Source organism: Stegostoma tigrinum, chromosome 18 (genome assembly GCF_030684315.1).
Source record: "Stegostoma tigrinum isolate sSteTig4 chromosome 18, sSteTig4.hap1, whole genome shotgun sequence".
Classification (NCBI taxonomy): Eukaryota; Metazoa; Chordata; class Chondrichthyes; order Orectolobiformes; family Stegostomatidae; genus Stegostoma; species Stegostoma tigrinum.
In genome coordinates this window covers 34,993,118-35,012,734 of record NC_081371.1, presented here as the reverse complement: position 1 = coordinate 35,012,734, position 19,617 = coordinate 34,993,118, and the positions used below count along the sequence as shown (strand labels likewise).

The 19,617-nt window shown below is 39.5% G+C and overlaps 1 protein-coding gene across 5 annotated transcripts in view; it reads left to right on the top strand.

The window, feature by feature from the left end:
- cttnbp2 (cortactin binding protein 2) overlaps positions 1 to 17,130 on the top strand; it is a 154,617-nt gene extending 137,487 nt beyond the window's left edge. For all 5 annotated transcript variants that reach the window (XM_048548817.1, XM_048548814.1, XM_059652447.1 and 2 more), the window contains 8 exons: positions 1,538 to 1,725; positions 3,427 to 3,605; positions 7,079 to 7,281; positions 8,756 to 8,938; positions 9,739 to 9,802; positions 13,365 to 13,494; positions 15,497 to 15,604; positions 16,406 to 17,130. In XM_048548817.1, the coding sequence (XP_048404774.1) occupies positions 1,538 to 1,725; positions 3,427 to 3,605; positions 7,079 to 7,281; positions 8,756 to 8,938; positions 9,739 to 9,802; positions 13,365 to 13,494; positions 15,497 to 15,604; positions 16,406 to 16,633 (1,283 nt within the window). In that variant the 3' untranslated portion in view covers positions 16,634 to 17,130. The remainder of the gene's footprint in view (positions 1 to 1,537; positions 1,726 to 3,426; positions 3,606 to 7,078; positions 7,282 to 8,755; positions 8,939 to 9,738; positions 9,803 to 13,364; positions 13,495 to 15,496; positions 15,605 to 16,405) is intronic.
- Positions 17,131 to 19,617: the final 2,487 nt, after the last annotated feature.

Here is a 19,617-nt window from a genome sequence, read left to right as displayed (position 1 = left end):
TGTCTTTGAAGTTTTGCTAGGTTGCAGCTATGGGTTTGTTGATGAGGATAGTTCAAAAGACAAAAAGTAGTATTTTCCTTCAAGAAGAGAAGAATACGAATAAATAAATATGTAATCTTGTTTTGTACTTTGTCCTCTATACATTTGTGAAATAACTGAAATTGTAAGTTAAGTTTCACTGTTGTGCTTTTAGCATTAAAAAGATTTCCACTGTTTGTATATATGCTTTCATAAAACTAGCATCAATCTAGTTTCTGCCTTAATTTCTGAGTGAGTTCTGTTCACTTTGCCTGTCGAATTGTTTCATGCTCCACTCGTGGGATGGCAATGGAACGGGATGTACACACAGAGAGAAATGGAGTTGGGAGCAATAAATCTTATATATTTTACTTCATGTTGATAAATGAATAATAGAACTGATGGTAGCCTTGTGCTTCAGATACGTATGAGAACAGGAATGAAAGCTTAATAAAAGTAAGGAAATACACCATTACCTCTTTTTGAAAGCATTTATTGATGAAAGGAAACAAAGCTGTAAGTTTTTGATTTCTGATAAGATTACTTTAAATAATTTCCTTTACTTTCCATAAGCACCCACTCTCTGCACCACTGATGCTTAGGAGCAGCACTGTATACTATCTACAAGATGCACTGCAAAAGTTCACCAAAGGTTCTTGGGCAGCACCTTCCAAATCCACAACCACTTCCACATGGAAGGACAAAGGCAGCAGAGGTATAGGAACACCACCACCTTCAAGTCCCTCACCACCCTGACTTGGAAATATATTGCCATTCATTCACTGTCACTGGGTCAAAATCCTGAAATTCCCTCCGTAATGGCATTGTGGGTCAACTCTCAGCAGGTGGACTGTAGTGGTACAAGAAGGCAGCTCATCACTGCCTTCTCATGAGCAGTTGGAGATGGGCAATAAATGCTGGGTACTCAGCGACACCCACATCCCACAAAGAATAAATTTAAAAAAACATCAGTTTTTCAGTGCTGCTAATATCTGAAGTAGACAGGAGTCTCTTGGTGTTATAATGGTCATAAAGTAGTGTAATTGTCTATTCCCTATCATTAATAAAACACTCAAGATTCTGAGGAGGCTTCAAAATGTTGAGATGTTGAGAATGTGTCCCCCCAACTAGTGGGGAAATGCCAAACATGGAGGCACACTTAAAGAATGCGGAGAGGTATTCATTTACAACAGATGCAGTGGGGGTTTTAGCCCCTCTGGGTAGATAACATCTGGAATTCTGTAGCCTGGGTAGTTGTTGAGGCTAGATCACTGAAAGTATTTGAAGAGGTGGATGGATTTCTGAAATACCCAGGAGTTTAAGGTATGAGGAGTTGGCATGAAGGAGGAAGTGAGCTTGAGTCAGATCAGCCATGATCTTGTTGAATGGCAAGGCAGGCAAGAGGGGCTGAAAGACATGTTCTTTATGTTTAAAGTTCATTCAACAGTTTTATGGCCATTTTCACACAGACTTCAGTCTACCTGTTTGTCAATATTTTGTTTGTATTTCTGATTTACAGTTGATGGGACTTCGGAAACCTATTACTTCCAAAAAAATAGTTTTCTGATAGGGACAATGGCAAAGATGAGACTTCAAAGTTCAGACTTGATGGTGCAGCAACATTTTCGATGGGTTCAGCTTCGATGGGATGTGGAGCCTATTAGTGGTTTGCTTCAGAGGTTCCTCAAAAGACAAATTATTCACAAGGTAAGTAAGCATTGTCTGACAGGAAATTTTATTGCTGCTTTATTGCAGTATAAATGGGGTTTGATAGAAGTTGAGCTGACTTTATAAATTGCACTTCCAAATTTTCAGAAAAGGGAACCACAGTGGTTATTTTTATTTTGCTTCTAAATCCACAGTGTGTTGATGAGATCAATTTTTGTTTTTGTTCGTGGGCTGTGGGCATCACTGGAGGCCAGCATTCATTGCCCGTCACTAAATTAAGAGTCAACCACATTGTTGTGGCTCTGGAGTCACATGTAGGCCAAGCCAGTGAAGACAGCAGTTTCCTTCCCTGAAGGACGTTAGTGAGCCAGACAGATTTTTCTAACAATTGACAATCGTTATTAGACAATTAATTCCAAATTTTCATTGAATTCAGTTCAACCTTCACGATTTGCCATGTTGGGATTGGAACCCAGATCCCCAGAACTTTACCTTGGTCTCTGGGTTAATAGCTCAGTGATAATACCACTACGCCATTACCTCTTGACAACTTTGAGATGCCAATAACTGTTCATTTGTTGAATACATTTAAGGCAGCAATTAGTGGTGAAACTTTAGTCATTTCCTTATTCAGAAACATTAGAAGATGTTGTAGCTGCTTCTGTATGTGCAATCTTGTAAAGCCTATCCATGATTTATACTGAATTTTTGTTTTAAAAATGGAATCCAACCTTGTCCTCAAAATATCTTCTCTAAATCTCTATTCATGTGGATAGATCCAGCAGAATCGTAAATAGCTGTTGCTGATCCAAAGGAAGATGTGATATTCAATATTACGGTCTCACATCCCTCGTTCCTGCAGAGTTTCTGAATACCAAACAGATTGGATTTTCGTGCACTACAATTGATCTGACCAACTCTGATTGGAATGTCAGCCAGCTTTCCTAAATCTTACTGTGGAGAAAGTTGCACACTTTTGCAAGCAGAGACTTGACTTATGTTTTTGTGGTAAATGAGCTTGCTGACGTACCAAACCTATGCCTGTGGAAATTAGTACTACTCAAAATAAGTGTGGAAATGTTAATCACATTTGGCTTCCTTCAGGCTGAGGTGATGCCAGGAGCCTGTTTTTATCCAGGAGCTGGACTGGTTTGAGCTGACCTTGGCTCCAAATCCTTCCCCGTCTGCCATAGAATTCCACACTTGGCACATTCCATTTGCTCACTATCTAAGCCAAGAACCAAAGCTAACAAATTAGCAAGAAATGGTGGAATGGAGTTGGCAGGCTGAAGAGACTTGCCCAAATACTTTGAAATATGGTTAACCATATTCCTGGTATGCACCAAGTGATAGTTAAGGTTCCAGTCAACAAAAATGTGTTTGTCTCAATTTCCTGCATTTATGTCATTTACTAGAGGTCGCAGGTTTAAGGTAAAAGGGGATATTATAAAGGAGATGTGAGAAGCATTTTTTTCTTTTTATACAGAGGATAAGGAAGTGCTTGGAATGTGCTGCCAGAGGTGGTGGTGGAGGCAGATACAATGGTAACTTTTAAAAGTCGTCTCAACAGATACGTGAATAGGCAGGGAATAGAAGGGTACAGACCACTCAAAGGAAGAGGCTTTAGTTTGGGAAGGCATTATGCCTCAGTGCAGACTCGATGAGCTAAAAGGCCTGTTACTGTATTGTTCTTTGTTCTTCTTGTGTTGTTCATAAGAAAATAATGACAATATTTTATAGTTCCAAGGGCAGTTTCCACCTCCAACTGAGCCAACGTGTAAGGCTGTGCTGTGGGTATGCCGAGTCTGGCGTCAGCTGAATTCCTACTTGTCTCGCTTAGGAACACCTGAGGCATTGATGGGACCAAGAGACTTCTTTTCCTGTCCAATTTTACCAGGCCAGGTTCAACCCATAATGAAGTAGGTTTCTGTCTATGTGAGTTTAGTTCATGTTTCATCATGATATGAGTAATATCTTGAATCTGAAATTGTTGCTGTATTAAACTTTGCACCATTATGTGGATTTCGATGCGTGTTGAGTTGTTAGTGACCCTTCTGAACTGAAGTCACCAAATAACCACCATGGTGAGGTATCCGTGGAAATTAATAGTAGTGAAGATAAATGTGAACACTCTAATCCCATGGTGGTTATTTTTGTTTTGATTCTGAATTCACTGCATGTTAGTGCAATCATTGGATGATATGTCACCTGTTTATCTGTTGAATATTTTTAAACAGCAAATCAGGAGTTGGGTTTACCCTGTTTCCTTATTCAGAAACTTTAGAACATTTTATAGGTGCCTTGGTATGCAGAAAACATGTAATGCCTATCCATGTTTCTTTACGAGGCATTTACTGAGAGTTTACTGCCATTTCCCCGATTTACCTTCCTATGCCGTGGTGTTATTAGTATCTACAGTAACAAAAAAAATTCAAACCACTGTGGTCTCCAGTACAGTGTACAAAAATCTCGAAGCTAGCTGCCTGTCATGTGGGTGGACACGTAGGGTTGACGGTTGAGGAGGCAGGGAGGATGCAGAAAGATTTGGACAATTTAGGAAAAGATGTAGCAGATTGTATTCAATGTGGGAAAGTGTGAGGTCAAGCACTTTAGGGGGAAGATTAGGGGAATTGACTATTTTCTAAACTGGAAAGTCTTTGGAAATCTGAAGTGCAGGGACGTGAGTCCTAATTCTGGATTCTCCTGAGGTTAACATGCAGGTTTAGTCAGCAGTTAGGAGGGAGAATACAATGTTAGAATTTATTTTGAGAGTTTAAATACAAGAGCAACAATGTACAGCTGAGGCTGTAAAGACTGTAGCCAGACTGCCCAGTATCTAAGAAAGGACATGCTGTTGTTGGAGGGGGTCAGGAGGAGGTCTGCAAGAATGTTTCCAGGGCTCAAGTACTTGTTGCTTAGGAGCAGTTGAGGACTCTGGGTCTGTACTCAATACAGTTGAGAATGATGAATGTAGATCTTGAAGCTTATGGAATACAGAGAGGCCAGGGTAGAGTGATGTGGAGAAGATTTTCCTCTGGTAGGAAAAGCTAAGACCCGAGGGCACAGCCTCCAAATGAAGAGCACCCTTTCGATGAGGAGGAATTTCTGCAGCCAGAGGGTGGTGAATCTGTGGAATTCATTACCACAGAAAGCTGTGGAGGCCAAGTCATCGAGTGTATTTAGAATAGAAATTTATTGTTACATGTACTTTTATATGAAAAATATAGTCGAAAGTTTAATAATTGTCCTATCATGAAGCCTGCATCAATTACAGAAGTCAAATATGATAATGATAAAAAAGGTAAAATTTAAGACAAAGTTCATCATAGTTCAGTTAATGGCTCCCGGGCTAGGGGAAAACAGATTACGGAACAATGGAATTAATGATTAAGGAAGACACAGGCAGCACGAGACCACCATGCCAGGCCACCGGAATACTGGGCCGGAGAAGACTGCTGAGCTGGGCCGAGACTGCCACTCCTGAGCAAGACCACATGCCGTGATACTGGAATACCTGGACTCCAAAGATGAAGAAGACCTCCACGCTGGGACAAAACCAACATGTAAGGAGACCAGCATCCTGGGCCAAGGCAGCTTTTTTTTTTCTTTCAGATGCCTGGGCCTAGCTGTGGGCCTGGAGCTTTGGTCTCGCTTGCAATTCCAGGCCAGGGGAATCAGCGCAGGACCTGTTTCTCACTCCCCAGGGGACCCCGGGCTGAGGTGCAGCCACGTGCAGCTCGTCTTGGCGGTGCTGCTGCTGCCAGAATCCTCCGCTTTCATTTGTCACTCTCCGGGCTTAAAAAAAGAGAAAAGAAACTGAGTAAAAATAAAAAGAAAAATAAAAAAGAAAGCCAACGGGAGCGGACAAACCCTGGGCTCAGCCCTTCTACTCCACTGCCATCATAAAAGAGAGTTAAAATACAGATAAATCGGTCCTTGATTAGGAGTAACTCAAGGGTAACATGGAGAAGACAGAAGAATGGGATCGAGAAACACATCAGCCACATCAAATGGTGGAGCAGACACAATGGGCCAAATGGCCTAATTCTGGAATAAAACAAGTTACTGGCAAAGCTCAACAGCATCTGTGAATAAAAATGAGAGTTATCGTTTCGGACTGGTGACCCTTCCTCAGAACTGATGGTGGCTCGGAAAATGTCGGTTTATGTACAGATGATGTGTGAGGAGCGGGGGTAAGGAATGAATGATAGATGGAAATAGAGCCCAAAAAAGAGAGAGAAGAGCAGTTGGATAGACAAAGAAGTTGATGATGATCTGGCTAGGACGGTGATTAGCTGTTAATGGGGACGGTTGGTGGCTAACAATAAGTAGTGTGTAGTGGCAGGCTATGTGATAACAAGGCCTGGTGTTTGGGCTAGGGGGCTGGGACATAGGACAGTTTAGGCCCTAAAACTATTGAATTCTGTATTGACTCCAGAGGGCTGCATGGTCCCCAAGCTGAAAATGAGGGATTGTTCTTTCAGCTTGCGCTGCGCTTTTCTGGATCACTACAGCAAGCCTGAGATGAAGATGTTGGCCAGGGAACAGGGTGGTGTGTTAAAGTGACAGGCAACTGGAAGGTCAGGGTCTTTTTTGCAGGCAGAACATAAATGTTCTGCAAAGCGATAACAACCTACGTTTTGTTTCCCCAATGTAGAGGAGACTGTATTATGAGCAATGAATGCAGTAGAATTCATAGTAATTCTGCCTCTATATCTTAAGTTGTTACCTTCTGTGTTCTTTCCTCCCCAGGTTAAAACAAGTGAGGAATAGGTTCCAGCATGTAAAGCAGCCAAAATGCAACTTTTTATAAAATGCCAGCTGGCTTTAAGTGCAGGATAGTTTAACACATGCTAACATTCCACAATTTTCTACTTTCTGAATGGGTGATAGCCACTCAACAGATTGCTTTGCTCTGGGTATAGACTGCAGTAACTTAAATTAGCAGGCAGCACAGAGAATGGGTAACCCAGTATCATGACTCTCCAAGCTTGTTGTTAGATCTTGTGCAAATTCATGGCCAACGTCTACTGAACAGTCTTAAGGGGCCTTCAACATTTTAGCTGCGGGAGGATTAAAGACTAATTTTATTTTAATTTGTTCTTGGGAGGTGGGCGTCCTTGACGCAGCTACATATGTTGGATGATTGTAATTACCCTATGGAATATGCAGCGAGGCTGCTCCTTGAATTGTTTGTAAAAGTGGTGTGCACACACTGGTATTGGGAAATTGCAGGATGATGACTCCACGGTGATGAAGGAACAGTAATATGTCCACATTCGGAATGAGAGAAATTTGGAGGGGAATATGGAGATGATGATGTTCTCTTTCATATTTATGTTCTTGCATGCATTGTTTATATTTTGAAAGCTCAGTTATCTTGAATTTGCAGGTGGATGGCCAGCTTGTGGAATAATATCATTGCTCCCAGAGCAGAAGATGCAATACTTTCCAGAGCCTCAGTGAGAAGGCCTTGTAGACAAGGACAACCTGTAAATAAGATCCTTAATCAGGGGCAACAGGCTGTAGTCAAGGCTGCCCTGAGCATCCTGCTCAATAAAGCTGTTCTGCATGGTTGCCCTCTTTCGAGGCAAGGTAAAACGGAGAACAATAAATTGTATGCAGTCTGATTATAGCATAATCCTAAAAACCTGGTTAAATTCCTTGTATAAGTATATAAGTCACACTGAATTGTACACCTGTTTTATTATGAGATTATATTTGTCATAATACTGTGAAACTGCAGGGAACTTTTAGACGCAAGAGATTGAGCGAGTTAACCTGTATTTAAATACAAAGCAAGCTGCCCTCTGTCATTGTTCCTGCTTTTCCCTCACAGCTTCCAAATCCCTGCATATCAAGTGCTCCCTTAAAGTTATGGCACATTCCTGAAAATTCATACCTATAATACAACACTGGATCCTGTGGAAAGGTTCCAAGAAAAGAAAACATAATACCCTTTAATTTGAAACACTTGCATTGCTAAATTCGTACAATGCAAAATGAAGTGACTATTGTATTTGTAAGTTTTTTTTAAGGAAGAAGTAACTTTCTGCCTACACTGCCTTCAGCTCTCAACCTTGCAAACATGAGCTCCAAGGAAAATCTGAACAAAAAGTTTAAAACTGCTTATCAGACCAAATTTGTCAAATACCAAGACCCGTGTAGTAGGTGGGAAGTCACAGACCCTACTGGTATCCCGGATGTCTACATGTGCTTTCAGCTGCAGAAACCCGAGTTCCTACTTTTAAATAATGACTGCAGACACTAGCATATCTGTGAGGTTGAGAGTTACATGGATAGCACGCTCAGCGAGGTGGCCACAGCTCAGCTTTAGGGCCTGGAGTCAGGAAGGGACAGGAAGACAGCCGGGCAATCCAACAAAAAAGACAGGTAGTGCAGGAGTGCCCTGGGGTCCTGCTCGCAAAGTTAATTTCTGTTTTGGAAAGTGATTACAGCACTGCTTCAAGGATGCGCAGTCACGTTTGAGGCACTGAGAGTAGCTCAGCTGTACAGGAAGACAAGGCGAAGAAAGGGTCAGCCCTTTAATAGGGAAATCATTAGGGGAATGGACAACAGTCAGACATTTCTGTGGCTGTAAATGAGACTTCGTGACAATATGCAGCCTCCCTGGTGCCAGGGTTAGGGATGTCACAGAGTGGCTGCAAGAAATGCTTCTGGGAGAGGATAAACAGTGACTGAGCAGTATGATTTTTCTTGTGTCCGAGTGACATCAGTTACAAACGCCAATAGTCCCCATTAACAGCTAATCACCCAGTGAGTTAGACCTAGTTGCTGCTGTCACATCCCATGTGTTTACAAAAGCCAGGGAGAGATTACCTCCCTTTTCAGCTAGGAAATTCTCAGTGCTGTTTGGAATACTTGAACAGTGAGAAGAAATGACCTACACTTTTGAATTGATTAATTATAATCCAAATTAAGTAAATTTTAATAAGAGAATTAGAAATTATAAATCTTACATAGTGACCAGGCACTGTGTTAATTGTTCAGATATATAATATATTGTCTGAACAAATTGAATCTGTTAATTGAGAATGTTTGATTCCAGAGTTTGAACAATATGCACCAGAATTTGAAGGATGGAGTTTTCCTTTAACAATGATATCCAATTACAAAACCAGCAAGAAGAAAATTGACAGCAATGCTTGGCGAAAAGTGAGCACTGCCCCCCGTAAGAAGTCTATCCATTCACTGCCTCCATCTTGGAGCAAATTTGATGGGCAAAGAGAGGGTAAGGTGCACTACAATACAATTGACAATAAAAATTCAAGCAACATTAAATTAAAATTAATCAGAATCATGGTCTTAGAATCCGTAGCTCTTCATGTTGTAAATGTTGCTACTTGTTTAATTTTAGCTTCTAAAAAAGTATATATTTGCTATAGCAAATAATGTAAAATCAGCTATGGCACTTAAATTTGGTGCTTTTGTTGAAGTGTTAATCGAGGGCCATATGTCTCCTGAAGTGATTGCGAAAAAGACAGTGACTGTTTGAAAAGGAGCATGAAGTTCTGGTGGTGTTCTGGTTGACATTCATAAGTTGTTCAAAGTAACCAAAGGCAAATGTTCTCAACCTTCATTTATTTACCACTGGATTTTTTTCAAAAGCGATTAAATGTGAACATTTTGATTCCTATTCAATACCCCCTAATTATTTTAAGTTTTTAATGCATTTCCAAACTATCAGTGCTTTATTGTAGCTTTGGCAATGTATTTAAATTGTCCTTAACTTTTCAATACTGTAAGGTGTTGCTTTATTTTGTTTGGAATTTAACTGCATTTAACACTGCGGTGGCTCAATGTGTGAGACCATTGGTAACAGTTACTACATTCATGGTGCTGAAGATCAAGAAAGCCTATGTGTGCTGTAATTGACAGTTAGGGAAAGTAGGAGCTGAAGTCAAAAGATATTTACCCTGTCAAGGAAGGAAAATTGCATTTATGAAATCCATGGTATAAATGGCAAAACAACTAAACTGTACTGTGCCTCTGATATACAGTATACATAACATATTGTTCTCCTCTGAGTAGGTATTCAGCTAATGCCAGAATTGCCGAAAAGCTTCAACAAGTTGAATGCGCAGGTGAAATTGCAGTAAGTTTCTATCAGTGAAGATATTGACTAAAGCTCAGGAAAATAATGTTCTGATCTGTTGCATTGAAACAGTTAAACCATATATATAATTTTAGTTAGTTTCTAATAATAGACATACCAATAGCATGTTATGACTGAATCTTCTGTGAACTTCAAAGGCAAATATCGTGTCATAATTTTCTAATTTCCAGAAGTTGTTGATTAATGTTAGTTTTTAACCAAGTTTGTTCCATTTTTGTGTTCGATTTGTAAACAGTGGCTGTAATAAATGCTGAATGGTTAAAATAAATTATCAACAGTCTAGTGCTCTAATTAGAGCACGCCATTTAAAGCACAGTTAAGATCTTGATAAATATCTGTTTGTCATACTTTGGTTTTAGATTAAATTAACAGGTGTCCTGAAGTCACAAGTGAATTATTTGGTCCGTCTCATCTTTGAAGTTCTGCAGTAATTATATAAGTCTGCTCAGTATGCTGAATAATTATTGTTCTTAACTTTGAAGGGTCAGAGGTTGGCTCAGAGTGGTGAGAATGCTATTTGATGTAGTTTGAGGAGATGACCTTTAACTACAAGGCTGTGTTGTTAAATAATGAAGAGGACCCCAGTGTTCTCATGCATAGCAAAGTTAGCATTTGTTCGTTGAGATTTGACACCGATTGCTGCCCAGGGAGTAGGCCAACTTCACTTCTTTTTTTGGGAAAATATGTAAGTTTATTTGACAGGATAGATTGTTCGGTAGCTTTTAAAGTTGTCTTATGAGGCTTCCAGCAGCATCTGTAGTTTGGCGCTGTGTATAACCCTGTGATGTCTCATCCTGTTCATAATGATTATTAATTTTAAAATCGCCTCAGTAAATTTTGCATGTATTTACTTGCTCTTTGTAATGGTATGTGAATAAAATGTAAATGTATGCCAAAGGTAGTGTGTAAAGTCAGGTATTAGGGTGTTTAGGGCAAAAGGCCTACTCAGAATAGAATCAATGAAATCCACTGCATTTCCAAACAAAGGATGTTGTTCCAATATGAAGCGCATGGTTAGCTCACATGTTGAGAATAGTTGCAAATGAGCCTACAGTAGAGAGGATAGGTGCACAGAGGGAGGGGGTTGCATCTGAAACCATCACTAGGCATTCATATGGGAGAACACCAGCCACCAACACATGATATATAGACCACATAGGCATGAAGGGTCTCCACTTGCTTATCCTCCTGCAACATTGACTGTCTTTGTGTTGCACCTTCACGTCACTGTCATGCTGGGGAGCTCCTTCAGATTTACACTCCTGTGTACCCATGCAGCTAAACAACAGGCAGTGTGGATGGTGGGGCAAGGATAAAGTGTAGAAGTGAGCCAATCCAGTTTGCTTCTCCTGCTGCTATATGATGTATTTTTCACCATTATGCAGCCCCAGCCATTGTACCTCATTACTGTCCAAGGAGGGATGCTGCAGGTACAACTAAGTATCTAGAGCCTGAACACGGAGATACTGCTACATGGATGGGAAAAAGCAAAAGTTTACAAAATAAAGAATTATTTGCACAACATTGTGCATAAACAAACTGTTTAAATAACATTTTCACTGTCCTCAATGGGCCTTTATTCCAATTTTCTACTCTCTCTCACTGGAACACGCTGAACTCCCCGGCTCCACAGATAGGGTGAAGGGAGCCTTCTCCGCAAAGCGACCCATTGGTCTGGGGAGTTTGGTCAGGCAACCCCAGTGGTGCTTGTCTACACAACCTTGATGTGCTGAGGGTCCACTTGGTGGAGGAAAGGCCACCCTCCTTGGCTAGAATTTGAAGGGGGCAGAGAAGATAGAGGATAGATAGATAGCAAGAGTGAGTAAGATGCAATTGGGTTATCCAGTTGTTAGGGCTGCTGCTTGGGAATAGTTTTACTGAGCTTAAGGTTTTGTCTCAGTGGAAGGAGATGTCCATTTCTGTCATCGTGGTGCAGGTGAAATGTTGCTCTGGCAATATGTATTTTTACTTGTACTTTGTGGTCTGGAACTACAGATAGTGATGGTAGAGAGTTCAGTTCGGGGAGGTGATGGCCCAGTGGTATTATTGTTAAACCTAACAATTTGGATACTCTGGCAGTGTTCTGGGGATCCATGTTTGAATCCTGGCCTGGCAGATAGTTGAATTGGAATTCAATAGAAATCTGGAATTATAAGTTGAATGATGACCATTGTTATGAAGTTGGGTAGAGTGTTTGTGAATTGGAAGGCAGGAAGTGTGAATTAATTGGTTTAAAAAAAAATCATGGGGCAAAGAGTGTCATGGTCCCTTTAAGAGCTTGTGTTTTGTCTGTGCTTGGAAGTTTATAAATGCATGTGCATGGACAGTGCTCAAATAGAGACATTTTGTATAGAACAGCCAGGCAGCATTTTTTTTTCCAAGACAACAAGTTTGAATTTGGCCAATTAATTTAAACAAAGCACCCAGATGCAGAAAGCCAATTAAATTTAAATCTGATGATATTAACAATCTGAAAGCAATCATGTGATAAGATTTTCATTATGTCATTGCAGGCATATAAGACAAGGGCATTTGGAAAATCAGAGAGAGCTAACTGCCATCTGAAAGAGAGGGTCATGCACCACCTGTCAGAATTAGCACCATACAGCTCTCAGAGAAAGCCCATGTAATTAATCAAAGGGATCATGGTATTCTCGTTCAAAGTCCTCATTGAAGAAATTATAAGAGATAAAACATCCCTGACAGCAGAATTAGCAGAAAATGGTGTTTGTGAAGAGATTGGAGATGACAAAATATTCTAGGAGACAATCTGTACGAATTTGGAGAGATTAATTCATTAATAATAATTATAATATATTGTTCTCTTACTAGTTGGGTTTATTAAGTGGGACTTGTGTTTGTTTACACAACATTCTGGTACAATTTAGGCAAGATAGGGAGTAGTTAGTAGTTTAAGGGGATATGTTGATTTGTTAGTAATTCTGTTGTTGGGTTAAATAAATTGTTTTTTGTTACTTGTAAAGTGGAGATCACGGATTTTCTTTTTTACTAGATTATGGGGGGATAAGCGTGAGCTTCTCTGGGTATTTTGGGGTAATTTTTAGGGCGAAACCCCTACGCCTGCCCTAACAGACTGGGGTTTGTGTTTTAGTTTAATTATCAGAAGGGTTCAGCTATTCCCCCTTAAAACCATGAAACCGTTGCCACTTGTCGGAAAAACCCATCTGATTTGTTAATGTCTTTGAATGAAGCAAATCTGCTATCCTTACTTGGTCTCGCCTACATGTGACTCCAGACCCACAACAACGTGGTTGACTCTTAACTGCCCTCTAGGCAAGTAGGGATGGGCATTGATGCTGACGTCCCATGAATGAGTGAAAAAAATTTGCTTTCTTTCATGTGACTGACCAGTATTTAACCAATTAATTCATTGGCTATTGTTTATGATTGTAAATTAAAGATCTTCTGACTGGCTTTTCAAAACAAAACGAATATGCAAGTTAAAAGCAGAAGTAGGTATTTTTGAATAAAAATTTTCAGCTTTCAAAATAACTCTCTTTTTTGTTAAAAAACATTCAAGTCCCTTTGAGAGTGGTCCACTGAAGACTGCAGATCTAGAACAAGGGTTGGCTCTGTATGATGAAGGTGTTGACATAATCGAGGAGCTCCAGAGTATGTGCTTAAGCAAGTCTGAGTCTGATATAAGCAAGGTGAGAGAACTGTTCAAATTAACTGCATGATGATGGCCTTATTGGTAACCTGTTTGATTTGACCATCTAATATGAATTGTAACAAAGGAATTGATTCAGACTTTTGTCTCCTTGGCTCAGTTCATAATGCTCACACTTCTCGGGGTGGTTTGGGTTTCAATCCCAATTAAAATCTTTAATGCATAAGCCCATCCAATGCAGCAATGAATGTGTGGCATGCTGATGGAGGTACTGTCTCTTGTGCAATAGGTTAAACCTGCTTCCCTGTTTGTTACTTAAATTAGATACAAAAGATTAAAAAGGTGCAGAAACTGATCAGGTGTATTATATTAGATTCCCTACAGTGTGGAAACAGGCCCTTTGGTCCAACAAGTCCACACCGCCCCTTGGAGCATCCCACCCAGACCCATCCCGCTATATCCCACACACCCTGAACACTGCAGGCAATTTAACATGGCCATTTGACATAGCCTGCACATCTTTGGACTGTGGGAGGAAACCGGAGCACCTGGAGAAAACCCACGCAGACATGGGGAGAATGTGCAAACTCCACACAGACAGTTGCCAGAGACTGGAATCGAACCTGGGTCCCTGGCTTGTGTGTACACAAATCTTTGAAGATAGCCGTACAAGTTGAGAAGGCTGTTTAAAAAGGCATAATCAATCATTGGTTAATTATCAGAAGTATGAGAGTTGAAAAGGAAGGCAGTTATCTAAAACGGTCATAGTATACATTCAGGCTTTAGCTGGAATATTGTGTATGCTGTTGGCAAATCAAATTTTAGGAAGAAGATCAAGTTCTTTGAGGGTGCACAAGAGGTTTACTAATACGGCATTAACGATGGGTGATTTTAGTTATGTGACAAGAGTGAAGTTGTTCTCCATAGACCAAGGAAAGTTCAGTGGAGATTTAATAGAGGTGCTCACAATCATGAGTGGTTTTGATAGAATGATTTGGGGAAAATCTGACTTCAGTGACTAACGTATCTGTACCCAGAGAACAAAAAATTAAGGTGATTAGCTAAAGAACCAGTGGGAACATGAATTTTTGTTTAAACAGCAAGTCGTTCACATATGAAATGCTGAACCTGAAAGGATGATGGAAGCTGATTCAATGGTAACTTTGAAAGAGTAGATAAATACTCACTGGGGGGAAAAAAATACTGTAAAAAAGGTGGCGAAGTTGGATCATTTGGATAGTCTTACCTTTGGCATAGCATGCCACATGGTTTCTTCCTTGCGTTGTAATTTCTGGAGCCTATTCAAACAGCAGGTGATATTCTTATGTTCTTGACAACAGAATCCTTTCTTTAACCACCAATGCCAAAAACATTTAACTGATCATTCGTCTCAGCTGGTATTTGCAAGTTCTTGCATGTACAAATTGGTGTGTCTTTAAATTTGTCACATTGGCCATTCTTCTGAAATAATTTTGGAGCTTTCTGCGGATATGATGATATAAATATATCTGCCCTGCTTGCTGGCTTTTTTCTCATTTCCACTGTCAAGCTAAACAGAGTTGGCCCCCAATGTTAGTTTTGGCTGCTTAAACTTTAATATGCATTCACTTCTTCATACAACTGATATTGTTCATCTAAGTACATAAATCAATTTATATTATTACAGGAAGTAACATATGTTTAGTATACATATGGAGGGAAAGTGTTTTCAAACTTTTTTAGGTTATAGATGAAAATTGTGTGAATGTAAGGGGTTGTTAATATTGATTTTCTTGACTAAACAGAATGTTTAAGTTGCTCAGTGAAACAGTCATAGCCTCCTTAAAAAGAATTGCAAGTAGTTTGTGTTGAGCATTGATTCTTTAAATAAATTCCAGCCACAATTTCTTCTAATTTATCAAGGAAATGTTTCTCAAATCCACTGAATTGAGTGCAATTTTCATTTCATTGGATTGTTTAAGATTGGAGATCTTATGTTGAAGTATATACCTGCTGTTGCAATTGCTGTAAATTTTAAATTTGATATTTTTTCCATGACACAGATTGATATGTCGAAAGATCTTTCCTTTCTGATACCTGATTCTCAGCATGATCAGTCATCCCTAAATATGCTGAGAAATCATCATGCTGCTCAGTTACCAGTACCAAAGGTAATATAAGTTTGGAACCTCAGAGCTTTTTTGCTTAACCCTATTATGGGAGCTGTTTGATACATATACACTAGCTAATATAAATTCAGTAGAAAGTAATTTCCTCAAGCGACACATTGAGACCATTAATCAATCCTTGCAGGCAAGTTGTAAAATAGACAGCATGCTTTACCTTTATGAAGTGCAGACTTTGTATTCAAGTGTTATTTTTACAAAGTATTCACTCCATTGCAAAATTGCTTTGCAGTAACTTGCCAGTCTTGACCGAATGATATGGGATAGCTTGCAGGAGAGTTATTTGCTTTCCAGATAGTGTGAGTACTATGAAAGCTGCATTACTCTTTGTGCATCTCCTGGTAGTAAGAAATGGAAAACCACTGATGGAAACTTGATAGTTAATGATCTCCTGCACAATGATCAGGAGAGTGCTGAGGATGTTGATGGCCATAATGTCCACAGTTTTTTGAAAAAGATCCTTGCACCATTTGCTTTTAATTTTAAGATTTTAAGACACCTTTATGAAATGTTTCATTTGTAGCCCTGATCCCTACCACATTATTCTACCCTATCCTAGACCAGATCCCACTCCACCGCACCAATCTATCATCACTGAGGCTGTAAAAAAAAAGAGAATTTACTTTGTTCAACCAGTTGTTTGAGAAATTGTATACACGTGACAATTAAGCAATTGTTTTGCAGGTAAAGATATGGGTAATAAATAACATGACCATGCATTACATTTGGAGATGTATAGTAAAATTATTTTATTCTGAATATATTTATAGCTTGTTCATTCTACAGGTTTCGGACTGTCCTGGAAAAAATGGCACATCCACGTCAAGTAGCAGCATTAAAAAAACAAACAGATCAGGCATCTCAAAAATGAAGTCGCATCTACCTGTACTTCTGAATAACACAGAACGTATTCACCGCAGCAACAGTAATACAAGGCATTCGGAATCAAATAACAACACAACTAAGGAGGTTTGGAACCTCTGCAAAACTCTACATGAAGCCAATAAAAAATAATTCTGTTTGAAGCCTTTTTTTAAAGTCTTCGATTTAACATTATGTATGAACCACAGATCTGTAATATATTAAAATGTAAAATTCTCCTTTGTTGTTATATGTTTATTTGGGACCACAGCGACTGTATATTGAATGTTGTTGGTGCTATGACAGAGCACTAGTTTTTACTTGTTACCTTTTTTGTTTTATTGAATACTTGGATTGTGTACCTAGAGCTGGCTTTGTTTTTTGCCAAGAGAAGAGACAGAATTTATACAAATAGCAAATGGTTTGTTGCACATATAAGCATTTGCAATTGTTGTTAATATGTTGTTGTTCAGGATTTTTCCACAGAAGTAAATATATTATAAGTGAGAAGAACCATGTGGTACATAGTTCGTATCCATGGCATGATATGTACAGTATCTGCAAATGTAATTACAGTTTTAATATAAAAAAACTTTTCATTGGATGTAATTCAGTGAATAGAATGTGGCAATAAATGTCAATGAAATGCTGATTTTTTTTTTCCTTCAAAACAAGAAGCCATATTAAATGTTTTAATGGAATTCCGTGTGTATTTTTCGAAAAATGTCATATGCATGATTAGTCATAAATCTGCAGTTGCACTCATTTCTTAGTGCATGTCTGGATAAAGAAACTGAATTTCTCTTTACAAAATCTTATACTTATTTTTAAAATAGATGCAAGGAAATTTGCTGAAGTTAAGGTATGAAAAGAAATAGATGAAAGAATTAGCATGCTTTTAAAAATGCTTTCTTGCTTGTCATAAAAATTAGCAGTGAGTTACAAATGATGAGTGATCTGAGTGTTCATTTTGAACTCAAAGTCTTTGATAAGAATTTAATTCTTTTGTACGTATTGAATGAATTTCATTTGTGCTCTGTCATGGTTTTCTTTATAGAAAATGACCCAGTACTCCTTTGTGCTTTTAGAGCCCTAAGGTTCCACAGCAACTGGGGATACATTAATTCAAAAATATTTTTACTTTAATGATGGGCCACAGTTTGCTGTAGGAGTGAATCAAACTGTCTAATGAAAACCACCCTCCTCTGCCTGGCTGAGCTCATCTCACTTTAAGTAACTCCTCTTTCAGTTCATCAGGTCAAAGGTATGGCTGTGGGTTTTACATGGGCCAAAGTTATGCCTGTGAAGTATGTGGAACGTACCTTGTTCCAGTCCTATTCTAGATCCCCATCCACTACTTTCTCCGGTACATCAGTCACATCATCGTTGTCCCCAGTTGAATAAAATTAGTCAGTTTCCCTTCTGATTTTCACCCTACTGTCACTTTCACCTGGTTTATCCCCAAACCCTTTCTTCCCTTCTCATATTATCACATTGGTATAACATCTCCCTCTTCACCCCAAAACACCCCAGACATACCTTTGAGGTGAAGCAATGATTTACCTGTACTCATTCAACCAAGTTTACTGTATTTGCTGTTCGCAGTGTGGTCTTCTCTCCACTGGCAAGCTGAAACGCAAGCTGGGTGACCACTCTGTAGAACACCTACATTCTGTCTGCAAAAATGAGCCTGAGCTACCCGTTGCCTGCCACACCAACACACCATCGTGTTCTGTGGTCAACGTTTCTGTCGCAGGCCTGCTGCAATCTTCCAGCAGGCCTCCGTGCAAGCTCGAAGAACAACTTTTCACTTTTCACTTGGGGCCCTGCAGCCTCTGAGACTCAACATCAAGTTCATTTAACTTTAAAGCCTGATTGCATCTTTCATTTCTTTTTAGAATACACCACAATTGGTCTTATGAAATAGGTTGCTTTTAATACATTCACCCATTCCCACATTCTCCTAATCTGCTCAGTATCATTTCAGTTGTACTATATATGCTGCTGATGCTCATGCACTCCTGAATTATCTCATTACATGGGTTACTTGCAGCATGGCTCACCCATTTTCTCACTCGTCATTTATTGAGCTTTTCTTCTATCCTGGACTACTACCCACTATCTCCTTTATTACTTACCCTTTTTGTGTCTTGCACTCTTGCTGTTTCTCCAGTCTCCATCTCCACCTATCTGCTCATCTCGCTACATCTCACTCTCGCACGCACCCACAGTCTCTCTCCTACACACTTGCTGCCACCCAACCCCATCCAAATACACACATCATTGCTATAAACACCCCACTCAAATTTACACACAAGCACATGCACCAACCCCCCCTCCCCACCAAAATAAGCACGTGCATGCGCCTAAGCATCTTCATAATTCTGCTATATTTTCCTGATTCAATACACTAACTGCTAAATTGAAGTTGCTACGTGGGTATCGAGGACCTCAGTGACCAAGGAAAATTTGTGAAATAAGTAGCTTAAGGACTGAGAAGATGTAAAATAGAGTGGTTGAATTAAATGTCAGAACTAATTTTAATAAAGTCAGGAAGGGACAAGGGAATTTAGGGAAAAAGGAAAAGAAAATCAGAAGGGTAAGCAAAAATAAAAGATGTAACAATCTTTAAACATTTTATGTCTTGTACAACCATTTGCAGAGAACTGTCAGTTGTAGGAGGTTGCAGTTGTTTTCAGAGCTTTGATAGCAAATGTTGTAATTGTGGGGCATCTCAGGGTAGATAACACCGTTCTGGATGTTGCCGTGCTGTAGGTGAAGGGTGTGCAGACTTAGAGACAGTAAGCAACCTCCAGGCTATCAAGGAGGCAATTCTAAGAACAATTGAAGAGAATGGTTTCCCAGAGGAATACAGCCAGAACCAAATCTTCAGTACTATTGACAATTAGTTCAGCTGTGTATGGACAAAGGAAGGAGGTTAGGAAAGTATTAGTGGTTGGAGACTCTATAGTAAAGGAGCAGACAGACATTTTTACGGCTGCGGTTGGAAAACAAAGGTGATCCATTGCCTTTCAGGTTATCGTGGTCAACGATTTCTCTGAACAGCTACAGAGTGCTCTGAAGGACGAGTGTGATCACTCAGATATCAATACCCGTATTGGGATTCGTGTTATAGA